General features: G+C 45.8%; 1 protein-coding gene across 2 annotated transcripts in view; it reads left to right on the top strand.

The window, feature by feature from the left end:
- Positions 1–19446, top strand: part of LOC144780830 (uncharacterized) — a 71241-nt gene extending 51795 nt beyond the window's left edge. Inside the window, exons 6-7 of one of the 2 annotated variants that reach the window (XM_078659331.1) lie at positions 9413–9511; positions 18224–19446. In XM_078659331.1, the coding sequence (XP_078515457.1) occupies positions 9413–9511; positions 18224–18906 (782 nt within the window). In that variant the 3' untranslated portion in view covers positions 18907–19446. The remainder of the gene's footprint in view (positions 1–9412; positions 9512–18223) is intronic. The other variant, XM_078659330.1, reaches the window with a different exon arrangement.
- Positions 19447–24661: the final 5215 nt, after the last annotated feature.

The following is a 24661-nucleotide window of genomic DNA, read 5'->3' on the forward strand; positions in this document are numbered from 1 at the left end:
ACATAAGCAAACACATGGTTAGTTATGTTGCAGAACCACAGGTTAAAAGCTAATGATCAGTAAAAGGCTTATTGCACAGTTTCACAGTTTCAATAAGTCTTTATTTCGAAATAAAATTCATGAAAGACAATATACAATTCATAAAATATTAAGCCATCATGTCAGTACAACATTTAAAATGTTATTAAACAATTAATAAGGACTTTTCAATAAAATATCTTTACACCGATTCTATTATAGATCAGCATCAATATATAAAACCATCATGAAATGTTCGAGTTCCTTGTACGAATTATCCATGCCCAGCCTAGGAACTTGGCCACACCAACCACAATAAACTCTGAAAGGTTGGTACGAAATGTCCTCAGGGCTTCAAGGTACCCCTTGTTATCCAGTCTACAACTTAAGGGTTTAATCCATTTTAGGCGTGGGGCACGATAGGCTGGGCAGGCGAAAAAAAAGTGACCAATGCTCTCTAGATGACCCGGACACCAAGGACAGCAGTTATTTGAGTTCACATTCCAATTTGCAGTAAAGGAGTTAATAGGGAGCGCCCCGACACGGAATTGGTGATATAATTTCCGGTCGAGGGTTTTGCAAATCACATCCCAGTATGGCTCAAGGGAAGGTGTCAGTTTATAAGTCAGAAAAAGACCTGTTAAGTTAGTGTCCTCCGATTGGATGACTGCAGTTAACCTAACAGGTGCCCAAAACTGGTCTTTAAAATCTTGTTTGGAGGGAAAGATGGAACCCCCCGGATTAATCCAGAGCTGATGGAGACCCATTTCTAGCAAAGCCTTTTTCACTTCCATAAACCATGGGATTCTAGAAGCTCCCCACAAAGATTTAACCTCTTCTAGTTCTTTAGCAAAAAGGCTGAGCTCCTGGAGTCGTCCAGATCCGTCGCCATAATGCCACCAAGCGGTACCGGGCCATCTCATTTAAGGGTTTACAACCTAAGTCTAGCAACAGCGGTTTTGTGGGTGTAGACTGAGGAAGGCCTACTAAATTTCGCAAAAACTTATTCTGTGCTTTGACCAGGAGGGATAAATCTTTAAAACCCCAAATATCTGCACCATACAAGGTGGCTGCGTTTATCTTGGCTTCATAGATTTTAAGTACCGGGGTGATTCGTTTAGTCAGGGATTTCTTTTGTTCCAGAAGCAAACAACCCGTGAGTCGTACAAATTTGAGATATAATGCCTCAATCTGGGGTTTCCAACTTAGATGATAATCCAAAGTCACACCCAGATAAGTCATTGTCTTCACCTGTTCTATCGGAACACCATTCAAGCTAACAGAGCTGGTAATTGGATTTTTATTACTGAAGACCATAAATTTGGTTTTATCAACATTAATCTGTAGGCCATTGACCCTGCAAAACTCTGCGAACCTATTCAGGGCTGTTTGTAACCCACTGCGAGTTTTAGAAAGAAGCAGGGTGTCATCAGCAAATATTAACATCGGGTATTTAGACCCGCCCAGAGATGGTGCATCTGTCTGGGATGTGGAAAAGAAATTGACTACCTAGTTGATGAACAAAAGAAAAAGGGTAGGGGCCAACACACATCCTTGGCGCACCCCACGTGTCACCGGGAAGCTGTCGGTCACCTGTCCTTGTTTACCCCACCTAACTCTGGCAAAGTTGTCCTCGTGTAATCTCATAACTATGTCCAGAAGTTCTACGGGAAGGCCCATAAATCTCAATGAGTCCCACAATTTAGCTCTTGGAACCAAGTCGAAAGCTGACTTAAAGTCCACAAAAGCGGCATAAATTACCCCTCCACCCAACAGAACCACCTTCCAATATAACATGGTGAGTCTAAAGACCTGGTCTATGGTGCTAGTGCCCAGTCTGAACCCAGCTTGCATGGGGGACAGTATGTTTTCCAACTCGATCCACCCCTGTATTCTTGCCAGTACCATCCTAGCCACTATTTTTTGGAGTGAATCAATCAGACTTATAGGGCGGTAATTTCCTGGGATTGAACGATCCCCTTTTTTGAAAACAGGTAAGATCTCCGCCCCTTTCCAGGAGTCGGGGATCCTAGCCCCTGCTGCAATGGCGTTAGCCAACTTGGTTATGTACGGGACCCATACATCAAGATTCAATTTAAAAAGATCTGCTGGGATTGCATCCAGGCCAGGTGCTTTCCCTGACTGTACCAAACTAAGGGCATGCTCAGTCTCGGTACATGAAAAGGTAAGCACGGCACCATCAGAGGGAGTCAGATCTGGTGTAAGCATCTGCTGTGTTTCATGTGCTGCACTCATGTCTTTAAATTGAGCAGAGTAGAAAACCACCCAATCTACTGCAGAAACATGGTTCACAGGTATTTGAGAATCCGGATTCCTGGCCCACCTTACAGTCTCCCAAAACTTCGTTTGGTTGGATGTTTGGCACGCCAAAAGGAGTTCTGCCCAATATTTGTCATCCCACTCCCTCGTAGCTGCCCACAATACTTGTTTATATGACGTCCGGGCAATTTTAATGTCATTGATGTCCCTGGTTTTAAGTACAGAGAGTAATTTACCATGTGCTACCCTACAACTCTTATTATACCACCTTTTGCAGGCATTATCTTTCTTTGACCTTAGTGGCTTAGTGAGCAAAATTTTTAGTTCCCTAAAGCATTTCTCGTGTAAGTCGATTATTTGGGAGTTAACACCAACATGAGATGGAAGATCCGCCATGACACCCATTGTTTGCTTTGCTACCTCCTCTATGTCTTTGATAAGCGGTGGGTCTGAAAGGACCTTAGTCCATTTTACCCGTCTTCTGTCATTACACAGGATGACATCAGATGTTAGAACTGCTGTTGCAGAGGGTCCAACCCCCGCACCGGGTGTTCTGAGCCCCAATGAGAGAGGGTTATGATCACTCTCTGGCCGAACCACAACCTCCATATCAACCACAAAAGACCAAAGATCTAATTTGACTAGTATATAGTCTATCCGACTCATACTGGCCCCATTATTAAAAGTAGGTTGACCAGACTTATCAGAGGGTGTGCGCCCATTCGCTGCCCTCAACCCCCACTCCAAACAGAATCCCGTCCAGAGGAGTGCCGCCTCAGTTCCCCTAACACCCTTGCTTATGGTCAATGGCGGGATATTCCAAACAGTGTCCTCATCAACACCCACATTCTCCACTAAATTAAGGATAGGTTCGAATGAACAATTTAAATCCCCTGCCACTAGGATAGAATTGTCACTCCCTAATTCCCTAAAAAGCAAATCAAGGTCATTCAAGACTGGCTGTTTTCGACCTCCTTGACAGCCCCGGGCATAGATATTTATTAACACGAGACTCCGATCATTTCCCCTATTGAGTTTAATACATAAGAGGTCCGGGTTGTTCACCTGGATGTCGGAAGGTCGGTACCCCAGAGAGTGTCTAATCCACACCACCAATCCCCCAGAAGCTCTTCCCTTTGGGCCCTGGATAGCAGGTTTGTAGTAATTTAAGTATCCTGCTCTAAATAGCGGGGCTGGTGCCCAGCTCTCCTGCAGCACAACAACGTCGAAGGTGTCGATGAATTCGGCCCAATCTTCATTATCCAACCGACCCTTTAACCCTGCTATGTTCCAGGAGACCACTCTGAGCAACCCCACTTGGCTACAAGCAGGGTTAGTCTCTAATAAGTTAATATCCGCCACCCTGGTCTCAGTAATGTTAAGGACAGGGCTCAAACTCAGGCTCTGACTGGGACCTTCGGGCAGACGTACAGTGTCTTTGCAATGTTCAGGTGAAATAGAGACAGTACTCACAGAAAGGGGAATATGTTCAGGGTCATAAGCAGGTGCCTTTATCCTCTCCAGTCAGTCGACCTCGTCCAAACATCCATACCGATTGAAAGTTGGGGCCCCTTCCCAACAACCATTGCGACCTTGCCATCCATCCATTCGCCCACCCCGCACAGGATTTCGAGCTAATGACCAATTCCCATCTTGATTTGGACTTGGCCGCGGGGGGTAGAAGAAGGTAAGTGGTCTAACAACAATTGTTGAGTTTTCACATCGTGCATCCCAAGAGCATAAGTGTTGTGCCGTGTGAGGAGCTGCAAAGGAGACAACAATACAGTCACCAGGTATGGATTTAGGAGTTGGGCCTATCCAAGGGACCCTTCGCACCATTAAGACATTACTTCTTAAATGATTAGGTAATTGTCTGTTAGTATTAAGCCAGTGAATTACCTTGCTTTTTAAAGAACAGAAGTTCTCCTGGGATTGTGTCTCCAATACAGGCACTCCAGCCAAGATAACAACATAGGGCCTAGCATCTGGGGGTAGATCTATAAACCCCACGCGAAAGTTATGTACATTTCGGGATCCCTGTGGGTGTGTACGATGAATGGGGCACAGCATCATCCACCTGCTTAATGCAGGGGGTCTTCAATTGTTAAAGAATTGTGCCCTAGCGATTTTGGCCTTCTTTTTAGCATAGGCTGATCTAGCAATGCGTTTTCTTTTTTGGTTAACAACCCTATGATGATTGGGGCTCACAACCACATGATTCTCCTCAGAATTTATTTTGGGGATGTTTAAATCTAATACAGGGGTAAGAGACTTTGGCTCAGGCTTGGGAGAAGCCGGGCCAAAGATAATAGCTTGCGCAGATGGAAAAGAGACTGTAGGGTGATGAATGATCGCCTCTGTTGTTATTAGCGGGCGCTCAGGGGTTAAGGCGGAGGCAATTTTACCCAATGATGACCTTTTTGACATGGCTAGGTCCAGAGATAGTCTTCTAGCCGCATCTAACTCTATGGAAACTCTGTGTTGCATTTTGGAAATTTCATTGTCAATGGCCGTGTTAGTCTTGGTTATGAAATCATCAAGTGTTCCATTCACCATTTTCCCTCCCTTAGCGGTCTTACTGCGACTTCCTCGTGAACACATGGTATGTCTCTAACCCAAATGCAGGCACGATATAATGGGCAACGGGGAAAGTAGAAAGGGATATGGCCCAGTCCAGTCCTTACCGTCCTCGAACGGCCCGCTCTTTGCCCGGTCTTCGCCCCGAGCTGCGTCCCGCGCGCGTCCCGCGTCGCGGTAGTGCTTATGCCAATCAAATACGTGGGTTCAGGGGGCGTGTCCACCGGGGGAAGAGGCACCAGCTGTGAGGAATGAGGTATGCTGGGCCTCGCAGTCCCCAGTGCTTATTGCAAGATCAGATTACCAAAGGCATTTTCCACAGACGTCACGCCCCCTTTGAGATGCAGGTTTGGTAAATGTTCATGCCAGCACCCAAGTAAATTCCCATTACTCAGATCTTGAAACAGCACCTACCAGTGGCACCAAAGAGGCACTGTGCACGTGCACAGTCTCCATGCCCCCAGAATAACAACAGTTGTAAAAAATAATACAATACTACTACATAGCACTTTAAGGCTGGCATATCTGTGCTGCAGGAATTTGTTACTGAGACACAAATTAACAGGATTAGTTTTATCAACCCCAAAACATCCAAATGCTGCGTTAGCCCTGCCAGGACCGGCTCGCGTGACCCAGTGATAGCAGTTCAGCGGCCTAGTGAGCTGGCTTACCACTTTCTTGAAATGGCCTTCATATCTAGGTAGTCATTGTATATCCAATTCACTGTCTGTAAGGGAGGTATGGTCAGACTATAACTATACAATATTTATGTCAAACCAGATAGACACAACAGTGACCCACAAAACACCATGTATTAGGAAGAGGGGATAGATTTAATAAAGGATTCCTGAATTTGAATCTACTCGTGCAATGATCTCTGCATTTTGATGATTGTTGGCTGTGATACTTCAAGCCAGTGAGATAGCTCAGTGGGTTGAGTGCCTGCAGCAGGCATGTGTGTGTAACATGCAAGGCACAAGTATGAATTACACTAAGGCAGACGGTACCTTCTGTTCTTGAGAGGTGAACAAAATAAGTGTCATGATTTACTAGGTAATTTTGACAGCATTCATTAAAGAAAATGGACACATTTCATATTGTGTTTTGCTCTCATTCAAATGGTAACTTTATTTGGACGCCTTGTTCTTGTATGCCCATGGTTACACAAAGGAGTAACAGTGCATCAGCTGCGGGCGCTTGAGTGCTGCATCTGCCTGGGTCACACCAACCACCTGCCCATGCAATGCTGAAGCTCCTTGACATTGATAAAGCCAGTAGCTCTCGCATTGCCGAGACCGATTGGCTTTGCCAATGCTTCTCGTTTTCCTAGACAGATCTATGCTGCGCATCGTTCCTTGCAACCATCATTACCACGTGTACAGGAGAGAAGTCGAAAGTTTTCCATCACTGTCTTAAGTTAAACTGTGTCAGAAATACGTTGAGTTTCTAAGCTGAAAATGGCAACAGAGGACACATTTGTTAGCATTAACATTGAAACAGTTAACCTGCTTTTCTAGGACATTTACACACATGCTCTAACCATACCTCTTGCATGTAACATGCATTAGTGTCCCATGAAGGCCCTGCCACACAAGCCACAGGCCAGACACTGACATTAGACAGTCATTGTTGACTTCTGCGCAGATTAAGGCAGTTTCTTTATTTTACATAGTTTATTCTTGAACAGTCATGAGGATATACTCAAGTTGGCATGTCCTCAGGGACTTTAAATGCAAGAACCACCCTTATCGTGTACGTTCCAGAATACTGCGTCTCTGTATCGCCTTTGTTTTCCACTCTGATGGGTCATCTTGGTGACCCATCCTCTCAAAGTCTACTCGAGGTACCTCCTGTCTGAAGATCAAACTCTCTCAGATTCTAAGAGCATTGATGATGACTATTGATAGTGACTTTGGGCAGGGTTTACCGGTTCTTCAGATATCTCTTTGTGATAAGAAACACATCTCAAGATAGGTACTAAATGGAAGTTATATTTTGTAGGTCCTACTTACTGTATTATCTCTGGCACAGCGAGATATGTTTGCATCATAGGTTCTGCATTGATGCATAAACCTTTTTAATACTGGTGTATTATCAGATCGGAGCTGTCACCTGCCTCAGCTGGTTTCTGAAAAAGCCTTTTAAAAGAGGTGCAGGGTGTATGAGAGTAGGGTCTGCTTCCTATGGTCACCCCCACTTTTTGCTGTCATTTTCTGGTTTTTCGACTTTAGTGTGGCTATGGGCCTGCTAATCAAACCCACAGCCTAGCTGTTCTCTCTCTAAATTGATACCATGTACTTTAGGTACATACCTGATTGGGAATTGGGTCACCTTTGTGAGCCCCTGTATAGTGTACTTGGGGCAGGGAGGGCTGCAAAATGAGACACTGCCTGGTGCACACAAGGTGCTCCATGCATAGCCTGGTTCAAACCAGTTGCTGGGGCACTCCAGCCCCAGCTCTGGCACGAAACTGGACAAAGAGAAAGGGGTGTAACCACCCCCTTCTTAGGGTCCACCCATAGGAGGGACCTAGCAGGTAATCCAGCCTCTTAGATTAGTATAAAGATAGGAGCTGTGTCTAGAGACTTTAGATTATCCTGGACTGAAACTCTGAAACGGAACTCTTGGACCTTCAACCTTCTATATCGACTGGAAGACTGAAGACATCTCCCTTGTGGTTAAGGAGTGACCACCCTGTGCAAACAATCACCACCAGTAACTTGCTGGTTTGCTTTGTCGACGCTCCTGCCGGAACCCGAAGACTCAGCGACTCAGGAACTGAACTTCCAGACTTCTCCGACTCCGATCCATATCCACAGCAAAGCTGAGACCCGTGGCGGACACGAGAGACGTAGGACCGGACACCCTGGACATCCTGCATTTTGCAAACTGTGTAACTTCCGAGGCACCCTCGCAGTTGTGCATTGGGGTATGAGAAGCCCCAGACCCGAGCGCCATTTGCACCGAAGCTCAGCCCTCCACACTCCACGAGTGCAGCGTGGGGCCTGCTCTTGCATTTCAGCTCACCGCGTCTTCCCGGTTGCTAGCCCGTTGGCTAGTTAGCCCTCCGAAGACTTTCTTGTGAACTTACACTGCTTGCCTGGTTCCTCCGGGCTTGCTCCAGCTTCCCTGCGAAGGAGAAGCTCCCCAGACCTTGCTGGTCTGACCTGAAGCCAATCTTTCCTTCCTGCGTGGATTGCGTTTGCCAAGGCTTGTTGGGTTCAATCCGGCTACTGACACCGCAGTCAACTAGATCCTTCGTGGGACAACTTGAATCCAGCTTCTGGTTGTCGTCGACACCTCCTGGTCCTCGTGGCTGCAGAGACAAGCTTCACCTCTTCACCTGATTGCATCTCGACATCGCCTGGTTCCTTCCTGGTTCCTTCCTGGTCACTGGCTAGTGACCCAGACTCTGTCCCCTCTGCTTTCAGGTTCTTCTCTTCTTCGATCCACCCTTGGATCCACCCGGACACTTTTCTCCTGGTCACCTGCAGCACTTCTTTGCAGCTCTCCATAGGAAACAGCGACGAAACCCGACATGAAAAGACACCTATGCACCCGGCTTCCCTGGGTGAGGTAACTCGAGTACTCCGGTGCTCCTGTGGGTGTTGACTCTCGAAGTGCCCTAGTTTAACAGGGTTTTACCGCAGTCCATCCGGAAGTGTCCTTAATCTACTACTTTGTAACTTTTACGTTCCCATTAGAACTCTATGGTAACTTGCGACTGTGTTCCCACACTGCACGCGTCTCCCGTGGGCCTCCTACTTCCTAACCTTTGGTTCTGTAGTGTAGCCCCAGCGATTCCCTAGGCCCGAGGCCTATTCACTATTCCTGAAGTGGTCCTTATACGACTTACTTAGTATATGGTTCGTGAGGCCCCGAGGGCAGAATTGTATTTGTGCAACTTATAGTATGCTATATGAGTAACTTGTAACGTATCTCGAACTCTGGTCTCATAAAGAGTGCAGAGGGGTTGTGTCAGTAATAAATACATATATATTTTATATATACCTTGTGTGGTGTCCTTTCATTTGGTATTCAAGGGATTATATATGCTAAAACAGCTGGCTTCACATGCTCTCTGAAGTTTTAGCCTAAGACTGCTGGTCCATGCTACCACTAGGATAGCTGGTCTATAAGGTTGACTTTACAACCATCACATTGAGGGTCGTTTGGACTGGTGCAAGGTGCCCACTAGAATAGTGGACAGCATATACCAGGCCAACTTCTCACACAGAGGGAGACCTCATTTCTCAGCATAAACCAGTGTAAAACAGCCCCTGTGGTCTGACTTGTGCAGAGTCTTCCATAGGAGTCATTTTCAAGGACTCATCCCTTATAGCACAGTAACTGGACAGAGATTCAGCAGTTTTGGCATCATTTAAAATGGCGAACCACACTCCCTGCGTTCTTTCCTTAGGAAATTCTCATCTTTTGATAATGTATTCTGAGCTAAATATATATGTTCGAGGCATATGAGCAAAATATATATTTATATGAGTTTTAATTTCTACGTATTTTTTATTATTAATAACAGAGTACAAGGTTTTTTCCTTCCACATAAAAGATGAAGAGGAAACCGGCTGCATGGACCCCCAGAACAGGAGGAGAGTTAAACGCAGCCAGGTTCCATCCGGTGAGTGAAAAATGAGTCAGATGAGCCAAGATTTTGTGGAACTTCATGTTTATTCTGATATGTAAAATGTATCTGTTTCCTCCTCTAGGGATGGTCAGACGGGCGTTGACAAGCCCTCAGTGATTGAGCCAGCTCTTGTTGGGTGTGCTTTATGTGATTATTGCTTCATGGATGGATACTGAGGCATTACACCTGAGTGTGGATTGAGCCTGTCAGTCTGCAAGGAGATTCTGAATTTGGGGAGCAATTCCCAGCCCCCTGCCCAACAGTCTGAGCTTGATGTCACATGCCCCTTATATAAACTGCTATTGGACGTGACATCTCTGCTCTGATTGGCTGTTGTATCTGATGTTTCTGTTGGGTTTAGGATTAGTCTACTGATTGGCTGATATGTGTAGGGCTCTGATTGGCCCTGGGTTAGTAATTCCTTTGGATGTAGGGATTAGGGTTAGTGTTCTGATTGGCAGATAGCTCTAAGGTTTTGTATTGGTTCCTGGGGCTAGGCTTTTTATTTGACCTAGGGCTTAGAGTTTCATTTCTGATTGGCTTCTAGTATTAGGGCTGTAATTGGTTGTAAGTACTTGGTCTTCTATTGGTCCTAGGGCTTAGCGCTAGTGTTCTGATTGGTTAGTATTAGGGCTATTGTTCCCATTGGCTGGAGGTGTCACCTGACCTCTTGGGCTATTTGAGGTCTGGGCTCAGGGCGTCTCAGCCCGGGCATCGAGGCTAAGAGTGGGGAGGACGAGGAACATGATACAGAACAACTGTGCAATTGCTATCCTCATACAGGTAATAACAGCACTAAGGTCACACCTGCTACATTTCCACAAAACACTGCTTGCTCTTTTACAAAACAAAGTCACACCATCACCAAAAGACATTCTCTAAACTGCTTACTAATAAATGCTCAATCACTATAAAAAAAAACAAGCATCACATCTACGACCTTCTCACTGACACACAACCTGACATACTCTTCATAACTGAATCATAGTTGGGAGATGATATGGCTCCAGTGTTGCATGATGTCATTCCTCTAGGCTATCAAACTATCGCACAAAGCCGTATAGGCAAAAGAGGACGTGGGCCAGCTGTTGTATTCAAGCAAACATTAAATATAACTAAGGCAGACAATGTCTTCCTACATGGTTGTGAAGTCCTCTTCACCAGATGCAACCCTACACCATCTTCCTCCTGTAACTTTGTGCTCCTTTACAAACCTCCACCAAGCAATGCGACATTCCCAGACACACTTCTAGACCCTGTTTCAAACCCGATAACATTACACTCCAACCAATGCATTCTTGGTGACCTCAACATTTGGTTTGACAAACAAAATATGGCACATCCAAAAACAATAATTACTGGCCTAGACGCACTGAACCTACTTCAGATCGCACACAAACCCACACGTATCGCTATCCAAATCCAGAACCATTTACCATTCAAACAATTACACCCGTCTCATGGGCAGACCACCATTTTCTTGCTTTCCAACATAAAACAACTCAAAACAATACACCTAAAACAACCGTACATGCATCCACCTATCGACTGTGGAACAAACTCAATTTTAAACACTAAAAAACACAACTGACAGATCTAGACACAATAAATTCTGTTCAAGAACTATATGAGTGGCTACAGAAATCTTTGGATATCCTCATACCACTCAGAAGAACACAAAAGAAAATAAGCACCGTGGAGACATACAGAGCTAAAGCTAAAAGAGATTACAGCAAAATAGAAAGGTGTGATGCACCGATTAAGACAAGCTTCACCCATAGAAACCTAACAGGTTATTCAAGTCAGCAATCCAAAAAGCTAAGAATTAATTGTATTCACACAGAATTCAAAATGCGAAATGTGCTAATAAAGACTTCTATAAAATTCTCACTGGATTTTGTCAATTAAATTGCCAAGAAGGAGCACATCACATTACTTAAGACATCACAGACAAACTGGCAAATCATTACTCATCCAAAGCAGACACGTTAGACTCCTATTTAAAACAAAGAAAAACCACCAGCCTCAACCCTTTTCCAAAACAATCCTCCAAGAGTAGGCTAACCCTGCCTCTGCATTCCTTCCAACAAATACCACACAATGAGTTTATGGACCTTGTCATAGCAAGAAGCCTTGCCAGGAGCCCTTCTGGCCCGCGTCCACCACAAACCTTCAAGAATATTCTTCTTACTACCTCTCATTCCATACCAGTAAGAAGAAGCATCAACACTTCCTTAACTGCGGAAATATTTCCAGAAGACCTGAAAAAGTCATACATGTGCCCATTACTAAAGAAAACAAACCTGGACCCGCCTAACCCAGACAAATACAGATCAATTTCAAATGCACCTTTCCTGGACTCACTGATAGAAAGAGCAGCGTTCCCCCAGATGTCACAATTCATTGAAGATAATTCCATACTTTCAGACTTCCAAAAAGTATTCTGTCCTGGAAAATGCACAGAATCTGCTCTCATTGCAATCTGGGATGACCTTAAGAACACAGCTGGCCAGAACTCGGTTGGTGCACTATTTCTCTTGGACCTCTCGGCCGCCCTTACTGCGGTTGACAATGACACTGTAATACAAATACTATGCAAATCTGGCATTGAGGGGACTGCTCTCAACTGGATCACATCCTACCTTCAAAACAGAAATAATGTAATCTGTACCCCCCTCCTCGTTCTCTTCCAAACCGTACTTCACAAAAGCTGGGGTCCCTCAAGGCTCTAACATCTCACCCAAGCTTTTCAACGTCTAGATGAAGTCATTACCGACACTGATCAATCAATTTCACCTCACATGGTATAACTATGCGGAAGACACCTACTCCTTAAATTGGAGAGCCCCAAAGGCTTTGGAAACTCACATGTTCAGTTTCCTCAGAGTCGTTGGCCACTGGTTGACATGAAGCCATCTCAAATTGAATGCTCCCAAAATAGAACGACTCACGTGTTGTGATTGAAAAAACTATGACCCATTCGCCGCCTGCCCCGACGATCTGGGAACACTGACTAACGTAAGTAAGAAAACTCAGAATTACCAGGGACTTCACGCTATCAATGAATGCCCAAGTGGACAAACTAGCAAGCTCCAATTTTTATTACTATAAAAACTCTGCAGCTCATTTTCACTTACCTGGGATGTCCACATAAGGTCCAGGCTACTATCTCTCCTTTTCTGTCAGAACTCGATTATACCAATAGCCTCTACCACAGATCATCAGTAACAACTATGAAAAGACTACAAGGGATTCAAGACTCTGCTACCAGATTACTCTTACATTTAAAGCCACACGCCCATATCTCCCCTGCCTTGAAGGCCCTAGATTGGTTACCAGTTGCTAGAAGATCCACATTCAGCTGCTTGGCATTAGGCCTGGGCAGTAAATTCCGTTCCGCTCGCGGAATTTGCGGGATTTAGATTATTTTGTGTTTTTGCCAAAAATTCCACGATCCGCGGCTTTGTGGAATTTTTTGCTTGTTTACGCTTTCAAAATGTGTGTTCGCAAGATATTTCTTCCCGAGCACGCAAACAGCGTTCGCGTACAGGAAAAACGCATTGCAAACTGGCGGAGCAAGCAATACCGCGTGTTCGCGGAGCTGTTGCGTGCGCACGGACATTTTTTATCGTTTCGCGGAGCTTTGTGTGGCGCGACTACGCAAATTCCGCCCACCCCTACTTTGCATCACTCAAAAAGCGATACATGGAACAGGGCCACTCCTCATCAGGAATAAAATAATCAAATACATTCAACAAAGGAATCTCTGCTCTAGACTGGCACCTCGCCTCAAAATCCCACCATACAAGTAAAAACCATAAGTGGAACATCCTTCTCTGTCAAGCAGCCAAACTATGGAACTCTTTAGCCCCAAACATAAGACCCACGTATAACCACCTTATCTTCAGAAGACTACTCAAGAGTTGGCTCTTCCCCACCTTACCAACATAATCAAACATAAATATACAGCATACCCCTGTGTATATAAACAGTTTTTTGTATTATATATGTGTACCTAGATATCTGTATTCCTTTGTATAAATGTGTATCATCATGTTTATAAATATATAGATTTTCATTAGTTCTGCTTAACACATGCTCAAATTACTTAAGTATATGTTACCTTCTGGCGTAGTTAGGATGTCCGTGACATTTTTAAAACTATTCCGAAGTTCTCTTCAGCTGCTATCTTGAAAGTTTCTGGATGAAACCTCAAGCTGGGGCAGAGAAAAAGGGAGATCTAAAAACAATGGCAATTTCCATGCACCAAGTTTGGCAGCAAGGCAGCTGTTGGTCCAGAAAGTGCCCTTTTCATAAATTGGTCTAAATCTGTTCAGTAGTTACGGAGTAGTTTAAAGAAATTCCGAATTGAATATATAGGGACACAGAGGATTTGCAAACCCTCCTGATGCGGAGATCTGATTGGCTGCCAACACTTCAAACGAGGAAGTATTGGCAGCCATCTTGGGACTCTGGTTGAGCCGCGTCCAACATAAAAGATTAAAATAAAAGGGGGCAGGGAAGAAATACCATCCCCCCTAGGTGTCTTGGGGGGAGGGGGGTCGTCAAAGGGACCCTCCAGGGCCCAAAAAGCATTTTTATTTGACATTTTTGGCGGAATCCATGGATCCTGTAGAATATAAATAAATAAATCGATTTGTTAATTATTGCCCACTGGGTGGACCGGGTCCTGGGGGCATTTTTTTTAAATAAGGAAGGGCGACACACGACCCCCCTCCTGGGGCTTAAAAGTGCCATCACCTCCCTGGTTCAGAAAAGGGGGTGGTGATGAACAGAGTGTCTGAATTAAGCAGACCACTCTTACCCAGTCCAAAGATCAGGGCTTGATCCATCACCGTTATTTAGCTCACTGCCCCATCCCAGCTCAGAACCTGGCTATATGCAAATTAGTCTGTCCCTGGCCCAGTGCATCATGGGAACAGGGCAGACCAAACTACCAAGCCAATTCTTCACCAGAAAGGAGACAAGCTTCCGGGGACCGGTTTCTGCCATTTCAGGCGTCGTCGGCCCGGCTTGCTTGAATCCTGATGGAGCAGTGAGCAAGGGACTCATGTCTGAGTGTACCCTGCCACACCTATAGTGGCCAAAAACGATTCAGAAAAGGGGGTGGTGATGAACAGAGTGTCTGAATTAAGCAGACCACTCTTACCCAGTCCAAAGATCAGGGCTTGATCCATCACCGTTATTTAGCTCACTGCCCCATCCCAGCTCAGAACCTGGCTATATGCAAATTAGTCTGTCTCTGGCCCAGTGCATCATGGGAACAGGGCAGACCAAACTACCAAGCCAATTCTTCACCAGAAAGGAGACAAGCTTCCGGGGACCGGTTTCTGCCATTTCAGGCGTCGTCGGCCCGGCTTGCTTGAATCCTGATGGAGCAGTGAGCAAGGGACTCATGTCTGAGTATACCCTGCCACACCTATAGTGGCCAAAAACGATTCAGAAAAGGGGGTGGTGATGAACAGAGTGTCTGAATTAAGCAGACCACTCTTACCCAGTCCAAAGATCAGGGCTTGATCCATCACCGTTATTTAGCTCACTGCCCCATCCCAGCTCAGAACCTGGCTATATGCAAATTAGTCTGTCCCTGGCCCAGTGCATCATGGGAACAGGGCAGACCAAACTACCAAGCCAATTCTTCACCAGAAAGGAGACAAGCTTCCGGGGACCGGTTTCTGCCATTTCAGGCGTCGTCGGCCCGGCTTGCTTGAATCCTGATGGAGCAGTGAGCAAGGAACTCATGTCTGAGTATACCCTGCCACACCTATAGTGGCCAAAAACGATTCAGAAAAGGGGGTGGTGATGAACAGAGTGTCTGAATTAAGCAGACCACTCTTACCCAGTCCCAGGGGGGCGACGGCTATGCTTGGTTCGGGGGCTTCTACTTGTTCCCAGGGGGAGGCGGACAATGAAGATACGGAATCCTTGATGAGGGAACGTAAAGAAGGCTTTATTTTTATGTAGCTACGTCTCTGGCGACTCGTTAGTCTTTCACGAGCAAATGCGGCAGAGTCAAAAGGGGGTTTCTTCGGTATATCCAGGATGCCTCTCTGAACACCTTGGGCGGTCTTCGCCTCGTCTTCTCGCACCTCGGGACATGTAAGCAAGAGAAAAGAGAGAACTTGTCAGGCCGTCGCTTGTACTCTCGGGATGGGGCCGGGGGTGAGGGACACCAGTGAGGGAGAACTATATACACTCGGGGCTGACAGTGCTCGTGAGGGAGGGTAGGCGTGCAGGGAAGTATACAACGACTGGTGCTCACTCTCACTCTCGGTCCTGAGGTTGGACCCTTTTAGACACCCAACCCGCTACACGCCCCCGTACCTGTTGAAGCCACGCCCCTCCCGTGGGTGCGTGGCAGGGCGAATCGTGGGACCGTTGGCCTCCGGGCAGCGTCTCTGGTCCGGACCTCTCGTCGCTTCGTCGGTCTTCTCCCTCTCGCTTTCGGCTGGCTCGCTGTGGCTTCGGTCCTCCGGCTTCCTCCTCTTCCGGGTAGTTGTCCGTCTCCTCTCTCGCTGTGCTCTCTTTTGACCTTCCTTCCGGGTCATCGAGGGGCGGAGCCACGTCCACCCACTGCGGACTCTTAAAGGTATCGCCGTCCTCGTCCGTAGGAGGCCACTGGTATAACGGCTCGTCGTTCCATCGGGGATCCGGTCGCTGTAGAGAGGGAAACGTAGCAGGTAACAGGGGAGCCGGCTCCCACCAAGCACACTGTTCGTAGTCCTTCCAGCCATCCCCGTTACAGGCTGTTTGATAAATGAATGCACATAGCACATACAGCAGCAATACCCCTACCCCCAAGCCCTGGGTACCGCCTGTAGGAAGCTGGCTCTGTATATACTATACCAAAGTAAGGTACAGTATGCACTGAGCCCAGTGGATCCCCAGAGGTATCGCAGAGGCTAAAGCGGATAATACGAATGCTCTCTTTTGTGGTAGTTTGGGCGAGCAGTTAGGCTTATCAGAGGGCTGAGTGAAGCATTTGCTGTACACTCTCTGGCAAGAAATGATTATACTCACTCCATGACTTTATCCGAGACCAATTGTTTGTAGAAATATTACTTTTTGCATGTTTATTACTTAGAACCAAAGATGCTTTGTTGCAATATTATACGTTTTGTGAAATCACAGGTTTTAGGTATGAAAAGTGGATACTGTGCATTTTTTGAACAGTTCAATGTTAACCAAAGGAAGGAAATCAATCATGCCGTTTCACATTTAGGACATGACGTATCCAAATTAATGATGCCTCTGTTTTTGCTTTGGCATTTTTAAAACATTGAGAAAGATTATAGGGTTTCTGCCTCTGGCTGTGAGAAAAACTGTACTAATTTCCAGATTAGATTATTATAACACTATCTATATGTGCCTCCCTACCTATTTTGTATGTTGACTTCAAACTGTGCAGAATTCGGCAGCCAAACTCCAGCTTAATTTTCCAGGGTAGAAGTAATTCTCTTCAAAGCTCAGAGAACTTAATTGGCTGCCATTTGAAATAAATCAAATTCAATTTAAGGTTCCGATTTATATTAAAAGAGCGATACGCAACTCTGGACCTGTGAGCTTACAAAATCTTTTAAAAATATATTTGGTGTCCAGGACCTTGGGATCTGCCAATGCTTAGGTCCTGGTCCCGCCAAAATTGTGTCGGACTCAGAGAGGGGGGACGTACAGTTACGATGTTGGGAGCCACCTTCGCCTGTCACTGAGGATTATGCCCAATCATTCAAGTTTTCTGGTTTTTCTCTGTCTCTCACTCGTTGACTTTTTCCTGACTGCACGGCTCCTCTAGTTCTGTAGTCCGTCTACCTCCTAGAAGTGGCAAATGATCTACCCTCATATTTCAGAGTATACCAGCAATTAGGAAAGCACAATAAAGTATTTGCTTTTCATTCTGAAGTGTGATGGAAACAGAAATGTTAATAGTATCAAAACGAATCAAGACACTTTACTGAGTGATGCGCAAATGATAAATATTCTAGGAACCTGGGGGCTTATTTATGAGCCCCTTGCGCCACCGGAGCATCGCATTTTGTGACGCTCCGATGGCTCGAACTACAAAATCGTATCTATGAGTTCACACAAAGCCACTTTGTGTGGCTTTCAATGGTCTCATAGATATGGAGGAAGGCACGGCAGTGTAAGTCGCTGCATTGCCTTACTCTGCGGTAATACAACACCCGTGAATGTTGACGCTTCCCTGGATTTCTTTATTGAAGGGTATCTAACCTGCGATATCATGGTCACTTTATCAGACTGATGTTTATTACATCTGCTGTTATGTTATGTTAAAATTATTTGTAGAGCGCGCTTACACCAAGTGGTTTCATGGCGCTGAGAGCGGAAGGACGGCAGCAGAAAGATAACAGGATCTTTACTCATATGCTTGTGAAAACAGAAGGGGTTTGAGAAGTGTTCTGAATTGGGTGTAGCATGTTACAGATCTCAGTTCAGTCAGAAGGGAGTTACTAAATTGGGGGGCCAGGAAGGAAAATCTGAGACCACCATTTTTTTTGCGTTTAAAGGTAGGGATCATAAGCAGATTGCTCCTGTCGGGATTAACAGTGTAGACTGCACTGTTATCTGTTTATACTATTTTAATTCCGATTCATAGTTTCGAAGAAACTGTTTCCTTTGAACTCATGAGGAGAATCCTAACGTCTGACCGTTATTTTAATCCAACAGACAATGAAAGCATGAACAGAAAGAAGAAAGCGAAGGAGCAAATAAACTGTCCAGATGTATCTCCACCATGCGAAGGAAGTTCTTGGAAAAGGAATACTCTGGGCATCCAGAGTTCTAACAAGGAAACAAACCCTGGAAGTCAGCAGTGGGCGGAATGTTATCCGGAAATTCAAGGGGAGAAAACTGCTGAGCATAAACATACTTTTTTTGGCAGCCAAGAACCTTTGAACTTTCATCTAGAGGGCCTCAACGTAGGAAGATCAGATCAATATAGTGACTCTGAACTGAGAGACTCACAGTGGCCTGACGACTTTCAAGAGACTCAACAAAATCATAGAACATATGTATGTAATGAAAACACAAGCAATCATTTGAATGAAGAATTTACCAGGCCTATGGAAAGGAATTCAAGAGAGCGACTGTACGCATGTACTGAATGCGAGAAAAGTTTCTTCCACAGGAGTCATCTCATCACACACCTTAGAATACATTCTGGTGAAAAACCTTACTTTTGTGGTTTCTGTCACAAAAGGTTCAACCGGAAAGACTATCTGGATGAGCACATAAGGATACACACTGGGGAGAGGCCATATACATGTATGACATGCCAAAAGAGCTTCATTAGAAAGTGTCACCTCAATGACCATCAAAGGAAGGTGTGCACCAATCCTGCAACGCAATAATTTAAGAGTTGGGGTGGTGTAATACAAGCCAGGATTGAATAGGTTGCAAATACTGTGAGAATCTCAAGAACTAACAAAAATATCCTACTTTTCTCAGGAAATTTAGAAATCCTAAACATTTTTTGGAATAGAAGACTTGATACTGTGATAAGCAATCAGCCATGGAAGCAAAACAAAATGGGGTAGAAAAAGGGTTTACTGCGCACATAAAAAAGAAACTGAATATCCTGCCGAAGATCTTTCTACTTTTCACATTATGTGTCTATAATTTCTCTGTTTGTAATCTATTTCACCTATATTAATCACAAAGTGTTATCCTGTGGACAGTCTGTAAAAACTATGGGTGAGTGAACTCATGTATAATGTAGATGAAAATGAGATTATGGATTTTAGTTTCAGGTTGAGCCCAGTAGCTGGGTTAAGGCAACACAAGAGGGAATTTCAACTCCTGAAGGTAACAGCAGCAGTTAAGGGAAAAGCAAATGAGTAGAGTTCATGCTCTGTTATACAAATAGTAATAATAAAGTGTTTTATAAAGTGCTTCATAACACACCTTGTTAGTGCTGAACATAACAGATTATTACTCATTTGAATGTCACAAACTGTTTAGTATCTCATTCCCACACCAACAGCCCTTGCACATTCATTATAGAATGGAGAGCAGTAGTGGGTGATTCAGTCGCTCAGCTAATGCAGTTGCTATGTTTGGGTGTGGAATTCCCAATCCCCGGATTATAAAAAAGTGAGAATTCAAGCGGTTTACAGAATGTCCCTGAAAATGAGCAGTATCTCAGGAAGACTCAAAGCAAGTTTTCTACTAAAGACATTCAAACATAAACTCTGTTCTTTTGTCTGGAACACAATCTATAGCGGGAACATACTGCTTGACCCCTTTTAAGATGGTGCACACCGCATGGATATATTTCAGATGCATGCTGGACCAGAGAGGTGCAAAGTGTTCATTGCTGGACCAGAGAGGTGCAAAGTGTTCATTGCTGGACCAGAGAGGTGCAAAGTGTTCATAGCTGGACCAGAGAGGTGCAAAGTGTTCATTGCTGGACCAGAGAGGTGCAAAGTGTTCATCGCTGGGCCAGAGAGGTGCAAAGTGTTCATAGCTGGACCAGAGATGTGCATGTTCATTGCTGGACCAGAGAGGTGCAAAGTGTTCATCGCTGGGCCAGAGAGGTGCAAAGTGTTCATAGCTGGACCAGAGAGGTGCAAAGTGTTCATTGCTGGACCAGAGAGGTGCAAAGTGTTCATTGCTGGACCAGAGAGGTGCAAAGTGTTCATAGATGGACCAGAGAGGTGCAAAGTGTTCATTGCTGGACCAGAGAGGTGCAAAGTGTTCATCGCTGGGCCAGAGAGGTGCAAAGTGTTCATAGCTGGACCAGAGATGTGCATGTTCATTGCTGGACCAGAGAGGTGCAAAGTGTTCATCGCTGGGCCAGAGAGGTGCAAAGTGTTCATAGCTGGACCAGAGATGTGCATGTTCATTGCTGGACCAGAGAGGTGCAAAGTGTTCATCGCTGGGCCAGAGAGGTGCAAAGTGTTCATAGCTGGACCAGAGAGGTGCAAAGTGTTCATAGCTGGACCAGAGATGTGCAAAGTGTTCATTGCTGGACCAGAGAGGTGCAAAGTGTTCATAGCTGGACCAGAGATGTGCATGTTCATTGCTGGACCAGAGATGTGCAAAGTGTTCATTGCTGGACCAGAGAGGTGCAAAGTGTTCATCGCTGGGCCAGAGAGGTGCAAAGTGTTCATAGCTGGACCAGAGAGGTGCAAAGTGTTCATAGCTGGACCAGAGATGTGCAAAGTGTTCATTGCTGGACCAGAGAGGTGCAAAGTGTTCATAGCTGGACCAGAGATGTGCATGTTCATTGCTGGACCAGAGAGGTGCAAAGTGTTCATCGCTGGGCCAGAGAGGTGCAAAGTGTTCATAGCTGGGCCAGAGAGGTGCAAAGTGTTCCTTGCTGGACCAGAGAAGTGCAAAGTGTTCATTGCTGGGCCAGAGATGTGCAAAGTGTTCATTGCTGGACCAGAGAGGTGCAAAGTGTTCATCGCTGGGCCAGAGAGGTGCAAAGTGTTCATAGCTGGACCAGAGAGGTGCAAAGTGTTCTTTGCTGGACCAGAGAGGTGCAAAGTGTTCATAGCTGGACCAGAGATGTGCAAAGTGTTCATTGCTGGACCAGAGAGGTGCAAAGTGTTCATCGCTGGGCCAGAGAGGTGCAAAGTGTTCATAGCTGGGCCAGAGAGGTGCACAGTGTTCCTTGCTGGACCAGAGAGGTGCAAAGTGTTCATTGCTGGGCCAGAGAGGTGCAAAGTGTTCATCGCTGGGCCAGAGAGGTGCAAAGTGTTCATAGCTGGACCAGAGAGGTGCAAAGTGTTCATTGCTGGACCAGAGAGGTGCAAAGTGTTCATTGCTGGACCAGAGAGGTGCAAAGTGTTCATAGATGGACCAGAGAGGTGCAAAGTGTTCATTGCTGGACCAGAGAGGTGCAAAGTGTTCATCGCTGGGCCAGAGAGGTGCAAAGTGTTCATAGCTGGACCAGAGAGGTGCAAAGTGTTCATTGCTGGACCAGAGAGGTGCAAAGTGTTCATTGCTGGACCAGAGAGGTGCAAAGTGTTCATAGATGGACCAGAGAGGTGCAAAGTGTTCATTGCTGGACCAGAGAGGTGCAAAGTGTTCATCGCTGGGCCAGAGAGGTGCAAAGTGTTCATAGCTGGACCAGAGATGTGCATGTTCATTGCTGGACCAGAGAGGTGCAAAGTGTTCATCGCTGGGCCAGAGAGGTGCAAAGTGTTCATAGCTGGACCAGAGAGGTGCAAAGTGTTCATAGCTGGACCAGAGATGTGCAAAGTGTTCATTGCTGGACCAGAGAGGTGCAAAGTGTTCATAGCTGGACCAGAGATGTGCATGTTCATTGCTGGACCAGAGATGTGCAAAGTGTTCATTGCTGGACCAGAGAGGTGCAAAGTGTTCATCGCTGGGCCAGAGAGGTGCAAAGTGTTCATAGCTGGACCAGAGAGGTGCAAAGTGTTCATAGCTGGACCAGAGATGTGCAAAGTGTTCATTGCTGGACCAGAGAGGTGCAAAGTGTTCATAGCTGGACCAGAGATGTGCATGTTCATTGCTGGACCAGAGAGGTGCAAAGTGTTCATCGCTGGGCCAGAGAGGTGCAAAGTGTTCATAGCTGGGCCAGAGAGGTGCAAAGTGTTCCTTGCTGGACCAGAGAAGTGCAAAGTGTTCATTGCTGGGCCAGAGATGTGCAAAGTGTTCATTGCTGGACCAGAGAGGTGCAAAGTGTTCATCGCTGGGCCAGAGAGGTGCAAAGTGTTCATAGCTGGACCAGAGAGGTGCAAAGTGTTCTTTGCTGGACCAGAGAGGTGCAAAGTGTTCATAGCTGGACCAGAGATGTGCAAAGTGTTCATTGCTGGACCAGAGAGGTGCAAAGTGTTCATCGCTGGGCCAGAGAGGTGCAAAGTGTTCATAGCTGGGCCAGAGAGGTGCACAGTGTTCCTTGCTGGACCAGAGAGGTGCAAAGTGTTCATTGCTGGGCCAGAGAGGTGCAAAGTGTTCATTGCTGGACCAGAGGGGTACAAAGTGTTCATTGCTGGACCAGAGAGGTGCAAAGTGTTCCTTGCTGGACCAGAGAGATGCAAAGTGTTCATTGCTGGACCAGAGAGGTGCAAAGTGTTCATTGCTGGACCAGAGAGGTGCAAAGTGTTTATCGCTGGATCAGAGGGGTACAAAGTGTTCATTGCTGGACCAGAGAGGTGCAAAGTGTTCATTGCTGGACCAGAGAGGTGCAAAGTGTTCATTGCTGGACCAGAGAGGGGCAAAGTGTTCATTGCTGGACCAGAGAGGTGCAAAGTGTTCATCGCTGGACCAGAGGGGTAAAAAGTGTTCATCACTGGACCAGAGGGGTACAAAGTGTTCATTGCTGGACCAGAGAGGTACAAAGTGTTCATTGCTGGACCAGAGAGGTGCAAAATGTTCATTGCTGGACCAGAGGGGTACAAAGTGTTCTTTGCTGGGCCAGAGAGGTGCAAAGTGTTCATTGCTGGACCAGAGAGGTGCAAAGTGTTTATCGCTGGATCAGAGGGGTACAAAGTGTTCATTGCTGGACCAGAGAGGTGCAAAGTGTTCATTGCTGGACCAGAGAGGTGCAAAGTGTTCAAAGCTGGGCCAGAGAGGTGCACACTGTTCATTGCTGGACCAGAGAGGTACAAAGTGTTCATTGCTGGACCAGAGAGGTACAAAGTGTTCATCGCTGGACCAGAGGGGTACAAAGTGTTCATCACTGGACCAGAGGGGTACAAAGTGTTCATTGCTGGACCAGAGAGGTACAAAGTGTTCATTGCTGGACCAGAGAGGTGCAAAATGTTTATTGCTGGACCAGAGGGGTACAAAGTGTTCTTTGCTGGGCCAGAGAGGTGCAAACTGTTCATTGCTGGGCCAGAGAGGTGCAAAGTGTTCATTGCTGGACCAGAGAGGTGCAAAATGTCCATTGCTGGGCCAGAGAGGTGCAAAGTGTTCATTGCTGGTCCAAAGAGGTGCAAAGTGTTCATTGCTGGACCAGAGAGGTGCAAACTGTTCATTGCTGGGCCAGAGAGGTGCAAAGTGTTCATTGATGGGCCAGAGAGGTGCAAAGTGTTCATTGCTGGACCAGAGAGGTGCAAACTGTTCATTGCTGGACCAGGTAGCTAGAAACAGATCTGATGATTGACACGTCATCTGTCTTCCTCATCTAAGTCCTAACACAATGAGATTATGCTACATCTGAGATTAACTTAAAAAAATGTAAAAGGATTCACATATATCATTTTTATTTAACACATTCGGACTCATTTCCTTCCTTTAAGCTTGCAGGTAGCCTTCTCCCACCTGCAGCCCTTCTTGTTTTTTCCTGCTTAGACATGGTCAAGTGGCCATTGACTTCATAGTGAGTTGTGCTTATAGGAATGTTTTATTTGACCTCCTTACCATTTGTGAATTTGTTGCTGCAGTTTCCGTGGTTTTGCTTGTGTTTAAGTGTTGGTGTCTGCAGGGAAGTGCAGTGTTTCAGTAGTCGTGTTAAGTGTGGGCAGCGGTGTCTCGCTGCAAAGCTGTCAGTGTGGTTAGCCAAGCCAGGTCATCGCTGGACCAGAAACAAGCTTCCTGGGACCGGTTTCAGGGCATCACCCTTCATCAGCCAGGCTAGCTTGGATCCAGTGGTGTAGTGATTACGGGACTCCTCCAGTCCTGTTGTGGCAGTTCGGGCTAGTCTGTCCCCACAAGGAACAGGGTCAAGACTGATTTGCATATGGCTGGGTCCAAACGGGGGTGTTCCACCAAAGCGATGAACACAGTACTTTGCCAATGGGAAACTGTTAAGAGAAACACACACAGAAGAACAGGAAATAGAATGCCTATAACCAATAGAAACGAGGAAAAATAAAGTGACAAGCACATGGACCAATAAGAAGTGAAGGTAGGATGTAAGTTCCTTTTAAGATATATTTCATACAATACATTTCACAAGCACAGCGCAAGCACTGTGCAGGCGAAACCTAAAAAGGTAAATAAATGGGAACCCTCGGTACCAAGCATCAACGGTATTCAAGGTCATTTAAATGATCATTTGTTGTTATAATCCTATGTCAACCATCAAACGTCATTGCAGTATACATTTTTAGATTGAGCGTCGACAGTGCTTGCGCTGTCTGCAAGATCTGTTGTATGTCTTCTGTGGGCTTTTGGCATGTCCACCGATTG

This window comes from Lissotriton helveticus, chromosome 9, assembly GCF_964261635.1.
Source record: "Lissotriton helveticus chromosome 9, aLisHel1.1, whole genome shotgun sequence".
Classification (NCBI taxonomy): domain Eukaryota; kingdom Metazoa; phylum Chordata; class Amphibia; order Caudata; family Salamandridae; genus Lissotriton; species Lissotriton helveticus.